This window comes from Vombatus ursinus, unplaced genomic scaffold, assembly GCF_900497805.2.
Source record: "Vombatus ursinus unplaced genomic scaffold, bare-nosed wombat genome assembly UNPS02014167.1, whole genome shotgun sequence".
NCBI classification, from domain to species: domain Eukaryota; kingdom Metazoa; phylum Chordata; class Mammalia; order Diprotodontia; family Vombatidae; genus Vombatus; species Vombatus ursinus.
In genome coordinates, this window is record NW_020953945.1 from 1,740,105 (window position 1) to 1,751,401 (window position 11,297).

The window sequence follows — 11,297 nt, forward strand, 5'->3', positions numbered from 1 at the left end:
CCGTCCACCCTCCCCCACCCCCGTCCACCCTCCCCCACCCCCGTCCACCTCAGCCACTTCTTAGGATCCAGCGCTGGTAGGATTCCCACGCGCTCTTGTTTCTCTGCCTCCGGCTCCGCGTCCCCCGACTCCTTCCATTGGCTGCGGCCCGCCGCGGTGGTCAGGGATTGGCCGTCCTGGGCTGGGAAGGGCGGCCCCCGGAGCTTTAAATGCCAAGCCCCGGGAGCTCGCAGCCCCTAGCCTGGAGCTGAGTCCCAGAGAGCGGGAGCGCACGGAGGGAGAGCCTAGCCCCAGAGCGGCAGCTTCAGGGCAGCCCGTCCAGCGGCGCACGCGCCCCCCGAAGCCCAGGTCCCCCAGCCCAGGCCTGGGGCTGCGGCCTCTCTCCTCTCTTCCCCCCCCCCGCCTCCTCCTCCTCCTCCTCCTCCTCCTCCTCCCCCTCATCCCGCCAGCTGCTTGTCCGTGCGCCGTGGCCATGTCCTCGGTGGCGCTGGAGATCCTGGGGCTGGGGCTGTGCATCGTGGGCTGGGTGGGCATGATCGTGGCGTGCGGGCTGCCCATGTGGCAAGTGTCCGCCTTCCTGGACAGCAACATCGTGACGGCGCAGACCATCTGGCAGGGCCTGTGGATGAACTGCGTGGTGCAGAGCACGGGCCAGATGCAGTGCAAGGTGTACGACTCGGTGCTGGCGCTGAAGCCCGAGGTGCAGGCGGGCCGCGCGCTCACCGTGCTCGTGGCGCTGCTGGGGCTCGTGGCGCTCATGGTGACCGTGGCCGGCGCGCAGTGCACCACGTGCGTGGCGCCCGGCAAGGCCAAGGCGCGGGTGGCGGCCGCCGGCGGCGCCCTCTACGTGCTCTGCGGCCTCCTGGCGCTGGTGCCCCTCTGCTGGTTCGTCAACATCGTCATCAGCGAGTTCAAGGACCCCACGGTGCCCGCGTCGCAGAAGCGGGAGATGGGCTCGGCGCTCTACATCGGCTGGGCGGCCACGGCGTTGCTGCTGCTCGGAGGCGGCCTCGTCTGCTGCGGCGCTTGCTCGGCCGCCGCCCGCGAGGATCTCCCCTTCCCGGTCAAGTACTCGGCCCCGCGACGGCCCACGGCGAACGGGGACTACGACAAGAAGAACTACGTCTGAGCCGCGCGGAGGCCGGGGCAGCGCGAGGGACCGGCCCGGAGAGGCAGGGCGCTGGCTCACGGACCCGGACTGCGGCCCGGCGCCCGGCCTGCGGGCCCCGGGGCTTGGGGGTGCTCGAGGGCGCGCGGGGGGACCGGGCCCCCCCACGCCCCCTCCGACCGCTCAGGGCCATGCTCTGCGGGGTCCGGGGAACTGGGAACCAAAGAGCCGCCCGAGAACCCGCGGGAGGGCAGGGTTTGGGCTGGGAACGCCTCCCCCACCCCCACCCCCGCCCCCCGCGAATGCCCGGAGCCCCGCAACGAAGGTGCAAGGGCCAGCGCGGTGCGGGCCCCGCGGACTGCCCGGGGGCGGTGCAGGTGCCTCTGAAAACCACGGAGAACGAGCCTGAGGACTGACCGGGCGTGGGGGGGGGGAGGGAGCCATCCTGGTGGGCAGCCAAGGTCGCGCCCCCGCCCTCTGCCCCGCTTCGCAGCTCTTTTCCTGTGGAGCCGCTGAACGAAACTGCGCCGTACTCACAGCCCACGCTAACCTCCGCCCCGCGAAGGCAGCCGCGAGTCCCTGCCTTCCAGACTGTTTATACGAACCGGATGGCATATATTTGATACCCTTATTTTTTTATACTGCAGGTGGCACAGGGTGTAGGAGGGAGGGAAGGCCCCAAGCCATGGACTTCTTCCTGTCCCCCTGCTTCTTTACCACGACCCATTTGCGCTTTGGGATCCACGAAGGAAATCGAGGGCGTTGCTTTCGGGACCCTCTAAACCCGACTTCTTGGGGCAGTAGAGGCCAAGGGCTGAAGCCCGGGTGGCAACGGCTCTGCTCCCCACCCCACCCCCGGAGGGGGCGGCGCCCTTCGGGAGACTGTGTCCTCAGTCCGGAGGAGCTCTCCTGTGGGAGAGCTGACCCTTAAACTTGGCTCACCAGCCGGCAGCTTTTCGGGATCTGTCCTTTGGGGGCTGCCTCGGCACCTGCCGCTAGCCTATTCCGGGGCTACAGATTTCAGCTCAAAGCCCACAGCCCTTCTTCCTTCCTTCCCTGCCTCCCTTCCCCCCAAGGGAGGAGGAAAACAATCTCCTAGCCCAACCCTTCCACTCTGGGAGGATTTGGAAACAGCCCCTCCTGCCAAGGATTTCGTATTTTCAGAGATGCTGAAGAAATGTTCTAATTCCAATGAATCAGTGTTGACATTGAGAGACTGACTGCCTTCCGCCAACCTCGGGCGCAGGACCCTGGTGGGTTAGAGGAGCTCGGTTGCCTAGGTTTTGCAAGAGACTAGCCCTCGCTCTCTGGCTGAGCTATGACCAGCGCCCCCTCCCTCCCTTGCCGGGGAGGACAGCTGCCCTCTTCCTTCATAGGGAAAGGGGGCTTCAGGCAGCAAGAGACACCCCTTTCCAGCCTTCTTGACTTGTCTCAGAGTGGGAGGAGGCTGCTGGTGAGGCCCTGTGCCTGCCTGGTCGTGGTTGCTGTGGGATGGAGTGAAGCAAGGCTAGGTGCTTCTCAAGTCCACCCAGCACTGAATGTTACGTAATCTGCTCAGTAAAAAGATTCACTATGCCCCTGTCCTGTTTCCTTACTAATGCGTCATACTGGCCTAGGTGTAGAATGGGGGGGGGGGGGGGTCGGGTCCCTCTGGATTTCGTCTGTTCATCCCTCCCTCTCTTTCATACACACACTTCCCACCTGGGACCTAGCTTCCTTCCTAGATCTAACCCCCCTCCCCATCGGACCTCAGTTTCCTCCTATATAAAATGTTGTTTGCCCTAGACAACTTTTAAGGCCCAGCCTTGATATTCTCTGTTCTGAAACCTCTCCCAGTTCTAGCATTCTCTGTTCCAAGGCCTCCTCCAGCTCAGTCTGTGTTCTAGGTTCTAAGTTCCCTTCAGCTCAGACAGTCTCTGTTCTAAAGTCCCTCCCTATTCTAACATTCAGCTGTAAAGTTCCTTCCACCTTTGACAGTCTGGGATTCTGTGTGAGTGAGGCTTCCCAGGATTGCTGGAAAGACAGGGAACCTGCCACTTCCTTCCCGGTCACTTCCTGGGTTAAGCAGCCCACGGAAGGGCGGCGTGGGAATGGAAGAAGGAGCTGTGCCTGGTCTGACTGGGGGCACAGACTTTGAGTCAGGTCACTGAGTGGGGAGGGAAAGGTCGATCGAGGGAAAAGCCTCGAATCCAGCAGGCGGTGGTAAACCTGGCTCAGCAGAAGGCTGACCCACTCTCCCCAAAGAGCGCTTCACCCCTGCCTCTTCTCAGTCTCAGAGCACTGCTTTCTCCTCTCTGGGTCTTCTTCCTCCCCAGTAAAATGAGGGGGTTGGACAGGATGGCCAACCATGACTGAGTGGAGATGTACCCATAAAGGAAAGGTGGACTCAGAGCACAGAGTGGGGCAGCTTTTTGGACACAAATGGCCAATGGAGAAATTTGTGTGACCTGCCGGTATTTCTACATTATCAAAAAACAACAGGAGTGGGGGCGGGGTGAGATATTAAACTAACTGGTCGATAAGTCCAAAAATATCAGGATTGGAGGGATGTCATTTAGCCCAAGCTTACTTGAAAAACTTTTGCCTTGGGGAAGTTTGGGACTTTTTTTTTCATCCTTCCCTATAAAATATCAGATTGGAGGTTACTGTGGAAAGTAGCTTTAGGAGTTTTTTAGTTGGATTAAAAAAACATTGTTCTGATTGTACCTGTATAACCTATATCAGATTGCTTGCCATCTTGGGGATGGGGGAAGGGAGGGAGGGAGAAAAATTTGGAGCTCAAAATCTTGTAAAAAGTGAATGCTGAAAACTATCTTTACATGTAATTGGAAAAAATAAAATTCTATTAAAATATTCTTCATGAACATAAATTTGTACTATTTATTTAAAATAATTAATGTCATCTGTAAAAAAAAAAAATGGTTCTTCCTTTCCTCCAAAAAAAAAATCCCTCCTCTTCAATTTTATGATTTAAGCTCCTGGTCTTGTCTTCTGGGCAGCTTGGTGTTGTTGCCCTGCAGCACGGCCCCTGGGCAATTTTCTGTTCCTAGGGTGCAGACCACCCCCCCAGGTTCCAGGGGTGGCGGAGGTCAATCTCTGAGCCTCTTCATGGCCTGGACACTGAGTAGTGGTCACATATCCCCAAGTCCTCATGCCCTTCAGGCTTCAGAGGGATCCTGAGCCTGCTCCTGTGACCTAACCTGGATAACAAGGTACAGTGGGGAGAAAACGAACATAGTGTGCAAGCTGGAGAAGACCACTCACCCAATTCTGCAGATGCATCCCTGAGAAAGTAAGTCCCCCACAAAAATCCCACAGTTAGTTGTTGGCAGAGCCAGTAACCTAGGCTAACAAGTCCATATGCATTTATTAAGTGTTTATGTGTACCAGATTCTCTGCAAAGCACTGGGAATACCAATCCAAGCAGAAAGCCAGGCCCTGCTCTGAAAGCTTATATTCTGGTGGGAGAAGATAACATAAAAAAGGAATATGGGGGGAGTAGGGTGGCTCGCAGCAGGCAAAGTCCAGAGAGTCAGGAGTGGAGCCCAGAGAGGAACGGGAATATGGCAGCCTGGGCACTTTCCTTCTCAGGGATCTGCGAGGAGCCAGCTGATCAGAAGAAGGGGCCCAAAGGCTTCTGAATGCAGGTCTAGGGAAGGGCATATTCCTCAGATCCAGAATCACTTGGGGAGTGGGGAGGGTTCCAGAATTCCTGAGTGAGCAGTGCAAAGCTGTATGGGGTGTGTGTGTCCACCCCTCTGCTTGGGTGCTTATGTCTGCATCACTCTAGGTGCCTGGGGCCACATCCCAAGGCTCCATCGTGCTGAGCTAGAGGGCAGGGGCTGCTGGGGTATGAGGATGGACCCTTTCCACTTAGGCGACAAGTTCCCCATTCCTCCCAGAATTGTCTATTGCCAGCCCCAGGGAGGCCCTGCCTAGATAAGCCCTGGACTTGGAGTCAGAGGCTGTAGGTGATCAATAATTCACTGCCGCTCAAACTGGGGCTCAGTTTCCTCATCTGTAAAACAAGGTAGAGCTATTTGGTTTCTAAGTCCTAGGACCAAAACATCCAAGTGCCAGATTCCCCCTCCCCCCCCCCACACTCCAGCCCCTGTGAATATATTGCTGTGATGTTTCTGGCTTACCTCACAACCACTCTATGAGGTGGTAACTGCACATTTCATCACACCCATTTTATAGTTGAGGAAACTGAGGCTCGGAAGGGATGTGACCTGCCCAAGATCACACAGTCAGAAGGGACTGGTGTTGGGATTCTCAGCCAGATCCCCTGCCTCGACCTCCAGAGTGTGTTTTGTACTGCAGAGACCCCAGTAACAGGATGAAAGGAAGATGCAGGATTCTGGAGGTATCTGCAGGTACTTGGCCCTCCCTGTGCACCCCCTCTGCCATCTGGTGCCTCCCTCCCAGTGCCCTGGTGTCCTTTCCCCAGACAGTTGCAGGGGAGGGAGAGGGCCCAGGTTGGAGACTGGAGGAGGGAGCCACAGGAATGTGCTTGGACACACAGGAGCTTCAGAAAGACGGCTCAGCACATTCCCCAGAGGCAGAGCCCATCTGGCAGTGGGGAGGGGGAGCCAGGGAGAGACTATAAGTCCCCTTCCACCAAGGATGCGCCTAGCACAACCCACATTGGGCTGCTGCTGCTGCTGCATCGGGAGGGAAAAGGTGAATCGAGCTGTCTCCTTCCCCAGCCCCCTCCCTAACACATACACCTCCAGTCCCTGGGGCCCTTCCCTGGCCCCCTCCCTATTCCACAGGGTGAGAACACCGTGTACCAGCCCAGTGCCCACAACAATAGGAACCAGATGGAGGGGAAATGCTGCCTTGCCCACTCTACCCCACCCTGCCCCAAGCAGGCACCTCCTTGCTCCCAGGGTCCAGAGCAGAGCCCTGGGCTTCTCTGGCACGTGTAGAGAGAGGAGAAAGGGGAGATGAGACGGGAGGAAAAGGAGAGAGAGAAGGAGAGAGGGAGAAGGGGAGGGAGGAGGAAAGGGAGAGAGGGGAGGGGAGAGAGAGAAGGGGAGGGGGGAGGGGAGAGGAAGAAAGGGAGGGAGGGGAGAGAACGGAACAGTAGGAAAGGTACAGGAGGGGCTGGGGAGAGAGGAGAGGGCCAAGGGAACCAGGAGGGGCCGTGGAAAAGTTCGGGTTTGGGAGAAAGGAGGAGATAATCGAGGGGAGGGCTTCAAGGAGTAAGGCAATAAGGGGAAAAGGGGGTGGGCAGACAGAAGCAGGGAAAGGGAAGGGGAATGGGAAGAGAAGGGAGGACAAGATAAGAAGGGGGCAAGCAGGAAGCCTGGAGTCCAAGACAGAAAGGAGCAGAGACAGCCGAGAGCAAGGCAGCCACAGGGTGCGGGAGCTCCCTGGAAGCCAGGTTGCTCCACTCTCACTGTCTCACAGTGACCCAGGGGCGTAGGCCAGTGGCCAGCACAGCAGGGGGCTGACAATCACCGTTAGCTCCCAGGGGGTCAGAAGGGCAGCAGCACCATCTGGTAGGCCCCAGTGCCAACACATTACCTCAGTAGAGCCCTCTCTTATTATTACACATCGGCTTCTCCTTTTAGGGACTTTGGGCGGCAGGAGATGGGTGGAGGCCACAGAGCCTGGCCAGGGCAGCGATCCAGCCGAGGCGACAGAGGCCTGGTTTGTGAGTCCTGGTTCAGCTGATTGTGTGGCCGTGGCTAAGTCCCTTTCCTTCGGCAAATTCTGACTCTAAGCCCTTTGAAACCCCGGCTGGGGGCCCACAGAGTGAATCTCAAAGGGTCACTTGGCTCTTACAGGAAATGCGATCGGTCTCCTCCAGTGTGGCCACAGGTGAGACACTACCAGGTCATTGCTACTGGCTGGTGTGGATGCCTCCCCCAAACCTTGCCCTGGCACCTCCGGTGGCTGCTGTTTATCCACTCGTGAGAAGCGAAGGCTGGTCCCTGGGCCCTCCCTACTCCCCTGGCCATCTCTTATCCCTCTGGCCTTCTGGAGACTGTAGAAAAAAGGAGATCAGCTGAGAAGACAGAAGGAAATAATAATAATGATGATTGTTATTATTGATAGCTGGTACTAATGCAGTGTTTTAAGATCTACAAAGTGCTTTACAAATATTATTTCATTTGAGCTTCACAAGAACCCTGGGAGGCAGGTGCTATTAAGATCCCCATTTTACAGATGAGGAAACTGAGGCAGATAGCGATTAAAATGACTTGCTGAGGTAAGCATCTAAGGCAGGATGTGAGCTCACATCTTCCTGACCCCCAGGTCCAGCGCTCTGTCCACTGCACCACCTGGCTGAGAAGGGACAGAATTTGGAAGACGAAGGAGGGCTGAAGGAAAGGAGAGGGAGGAGGTAGAAAGATGGATGGAGGAGGGAGGGGTCAAGCCAGCTCCCAGATCCCCGTGCAAAGGCAGCCCCCCTGCTGGCCTGAGCATGTTATCACTGGGGCCCTCACAATACCATATCCGGCCTCTGAGAGGCTGCAGAGAGGAAGTCAAGAGGTAAGTGGAGGCCAAGGCAAGTGAGTGATGGGCCCGCAGGCCTGAGGCTGCCTTAAGTGGAGGTCTCTGCCCACATGGTGACATTTGTGAGCGGCTGATGCCCTTCTCATCAGTGGCTGATCCCATGCGGTCATCCGAGCACAGAACAATGTTATCTGTCTCCCTGCACGCTCAGGGAAGGGGGTAGAGGCAGGAGGGAGGCCCTTTTCCAACCTTGGAAAGCCAGTCAAATGCAAGGCCATAATTCAGCCCTAAATCACCAAACTCTTGGGTTTCCCCCTGAGAATCTCTACAGGTCAATGGCCCTGTACTTTTCCAAAACACATTCACTGGCTGGACAGATCCCTAAAACTCAACCCTTTGGGGAACAAAACACCTTGGCTGGGCCGCCCATCCTGTCCCCAGCAAACGCCCCCATCCCTCACGGTCAGAAGGAGGGATGTAACGGCAGTTTTCTGACCCTGAGGCTGACTTGCGCCCACTGCTGGCCAGCTGCGGGGTCAGACAGGCTGGGTCTGAGGCGTGGAGGTCCGTGAAGGGGACGTGACTCCCCCAAGGCCCCCTCCGCTGGGCTGCCCCCAACAAGCCTCATGATCCCCATTGTAGGATGAGAGCATCTCTAAGGACCCGGCCAGCTCTGGTTCCTGGGATCCCAGGTCTCAGCCAAGGTCACGCAGCTGATAATGACCCACCACAGGCCATCGTGGGAGGGACGGAGGGAGGGGAGCAAGCCTTCACCCACGAATGCACCCCTACCACCTGGCTGTCAGGTGAGCTAGCAGACAACAGGGCCGAAGAAAAGCAGCTGAGGCTCGTGGGTTCTTCCAAGGGTGCAGAAGGGTCGGTGAGGGCCCTGGCTAGGCCCCAAAGACCTCACTTCTCCTACAACTCCGTCCAGAGCCAGGCCAGACCGGCTGTCCCTGCTGGAGGTCGAGGTCTCTGACTCGTCAAATCCCTCGAGTGGAAGCCACTGGGCCAGGAGACAGCTGCACCAAAAGGAACCTAAACACACCGGGGTCAGAGACTGAAAGGACTCGTCTCTGACCCAAGGGGCTCCCCTCCTCGGCCCTGGGCAGATGACTCCTCTGCCTGGCTCCTGGCGAACGGCCCAGGCCAGGCCCCATCTCCACCAGATGAGAACCAAGGAGGCTCTGGGGTCTGTGGGAACCAGGCCTAGGCAAGGAATTAAAACAAGGGATCCAAGCCCCAAAGAAGGGCGCTTTATTGTGTTCAAAGGATATAATCACCTTTCCCTAGAGCTAAAATCTTGTTAATAATTTATACCCAGTCTATAAAAGCATCACAAACGTGCAGCCAGTATTTACAATCCAGACCAATTCATCAGAAGGATTCCAGGAGCTGAAGGGAGAAAAAGAAAAGGCGAGGTGGGCCCTGAGCTCAGAGCCAAGGGAGAGGAAAGTTGCAGTGCACCCATTTCACTGAGCGGAAAACTGAGCATCTGAAGAGCGAGGCGACTCCCCCACAGCCTGGGCCGGGTGGCCGAGGGGGGAGCCCCTTTGAAACAGGAGGGTTTTATTCATCAGACTCAGTATAGAGTGCCTGGCACACAGCTGGTGCTTAATAAATGCTTGCTGATTGATGGAGTGGATTGTTGGAGGTGGTGGGAAGCCCTTGATGAATGGGAGCAAGGCAGGGAGACAGAGCACAGAAAGGGCTGGCCTTGGAGTAAGGAAGCCCTGGGTTCGAGTCCTGCCCCTGCTCCAGGCAGTCAGGCAGCACTGGTGGAGAGAGGAAGGAGGGTCTCAGAAACCACTTCACAGAGGGGGAAACTGAGGCCCAGAAGGGTGATCTAAGAATCTAAGCATCCTTGAGAAGAGATCTCAGGTTCATCCAGTCCAAGGGGGGGCCTGAGCAGGAATCCCCTCCGGCAAGTATCTGGCAGATCCCCGATCCTCCAGCTTCCACTCGCACACCTCCAGGGACAGAGAACTCCCTACAAATCAAACCAGCCGCCTCGCTGAGTCAGAATGGGCCCCTGTGCAGCCTCAGCCCCTCCCCCTCATCCCGCCTCCTGCCCCGTCAGGAGGAACATCTCACTCCTGCCCTTGGGTGCCTGGCACACGGCAGGACCAGACCCCACCGATCGCTCGCTTCTCCCCATCTCCAGGCCTTGGGTTTTAGCCAGTGCCCCCTACAGAAGAGAAGTCTGAGGCCTGAGAGCTCCCCAGATGTGCCCAATGGTGCGAAGGGAAGATGGGGGCCTGGGGGTGTGTGTGGGAGGGTTTCCCTGGAGATTCTTAGCTTGAAGAGAAGGCAGGAGGGGGCGTCTGCAGTCCTCCAGGAGGGAGGTCAGACTAGCTCTGCTTGGCCTCAGAGGGCAGGATGGAGCCTAACCAGGCGTCCCTGAGCTGGATAATCAGAGCCAGCTTCTCTGCGGCGCGTAAGGCTGGCAGAGCCCTTTACACACATGATCTCCTCTGATCTTCACAACCCCCAGAGAAGGACATGCTCTTAGGATCCCCATTTTACAGATGAGGAAGCTGAGGCAGACAGCAGTGATGCGGCATGACCCAGGTCACGCAGCCAGGAAGCATCTGAGGCAGGATTAGATCTTGGGTCTCGGCATGGAGCCATCCTGGCCCTGAAGGGCCACCAGGACACGGGGCGGGCTCTCCCTCACTGGGGGTCCGCCCAGGGAAGTGTGGATGAGCCTCGGGGGAGATGCTGACCAAGGGCTTGTGGTTCAGGGGCCGTCGGATGGGGGGGTCCCTTCTGACTTGGGAGCGAGCGCAGCCCACTGCTCCACACAGCCCCCTCCGGCTTCTCTCTGGCTCGGGCCTTCTTTGGGAAGAGCCCCTGGACACAAGCTTCGGACCTTTCAAAATCCAAAGGCTTCAGAGGCCAGGGAGGTCCAGGTCCTGACGTCACCAGGCTCCGACCCCCCACCGCTGCATCCTGGGGAGCCCGGGGGGCTCATTCTCAGGCTGCCCATCTGGCCCCTGTCGGACATAAGCCTGGGTCGGCAGATTCATTCCCGAGGCCGAGGGATGGTTTGCTCAGGGGCTGAACCACAGACAGGCCTGCCCTCCGCCAGCTGGGTAACCTCGGGCAAATCCCTTAGACCCGCCTTGGCCCGTCTCCCCTTGTGGACTCAGTCTAGAAGATCTGAGTTCAAATCCTGTCTCACACCCTTACTACCAGTGGCACCCCAAGCGACTGACTTGGCTTCCTTTAGACTCAGTTTCCTCATCTCTAAAATGGGGGCAATAATGGCCCTGTGTCCCTGGGGAAGATACAATGTACATGAAGTGCGTTATAAACACGCTGACCGTTATCATCATCAGGAATTATCCCTGTTCCAGCTCCAAATCTAGGCCCCTCACACCACAGAAAGGCCTGCTCTCAAGGGCCAGCCAAGGGACGCTCCCGCTGCCCCCCAATACTCACCCTCATGACAGCAGAGAAATCAGTGCGTCCAGGAACTTGCCTCGGTCTTCCACCTTGAGCTCAATGACTGAATGAATGGAGGAAACGCGTGTGAGGGAGAGAAAAGACTAAAGGGGAACCCCCATCCCCCCCAAAAGCCATGCTCAGAAGTCAGGTGGCATCTCTGTTACCCCCCCAGATCCCCAAGGTCTGGGGGCTCTGGCTGCCAGGTCTCCTGCCTCCCCCAATGACCTCCACATCACTAGGGTCATAGAGGGCTCTGGCTGCCAGGTCTCCC

General features: G+C 57.7%; 2 protein-coding genes across 2 annotated transcripts in view; one reads left to right on the plus strand and one right to left on the minus strand.

Annotated features, from left to right (window-relative positions):
* Positions 1-251: 251 nt before the first annotated feature.
* Positions 252-1,218, plus strand: CLDN5 (claudin 5). Its single transcript, XM_027859424.1, has one exon. It carries the CDS (start codon positions 473-475, stop codon positions 1,127-1,129), a length of 657 nt encoding a protein of 218 aa, XP_027715225.1. The 5' UTR covers positions 252-472; the 3' UTR covers positions 1,130-1,218.
* Positions 1,219-8,810: 7,592 nt separating this feature from the next.
* The window catches only part of CDC45 (cell division cycle 45), a 41,429-nt gene continuing 38,942 nt past the window's right edge, over positions 8,811-11,297 (minus strand). Inside the window, exons 18-19 of the mRNA XM_027859399.1 lie at positions 11,021-11,087; positions 8,811-9,566 (exon numbers count right to left, since the gene is read on the minus strand). Of these exons, the coding sequence (XP_027715200.1) occupies positions 11,023-11,087 (65 nt within the window). The 3' untranslated portion in view covers positions 8,811-9,566; positions 11,021-11,022. The remainder of the gene's footprint in view (positions 9,567-11,020; positions 11,088-11,297) is intronic.

Excerpts from the sequence above, each read along its gene's own strand:
- CLDN5 (XM_027859424.1), top strand. The coding sequence starts at position 473 with ATGTCCTCGGTGGCGCTGGAGATCCTGGGGCTGGGGCTGTGCATCGTG.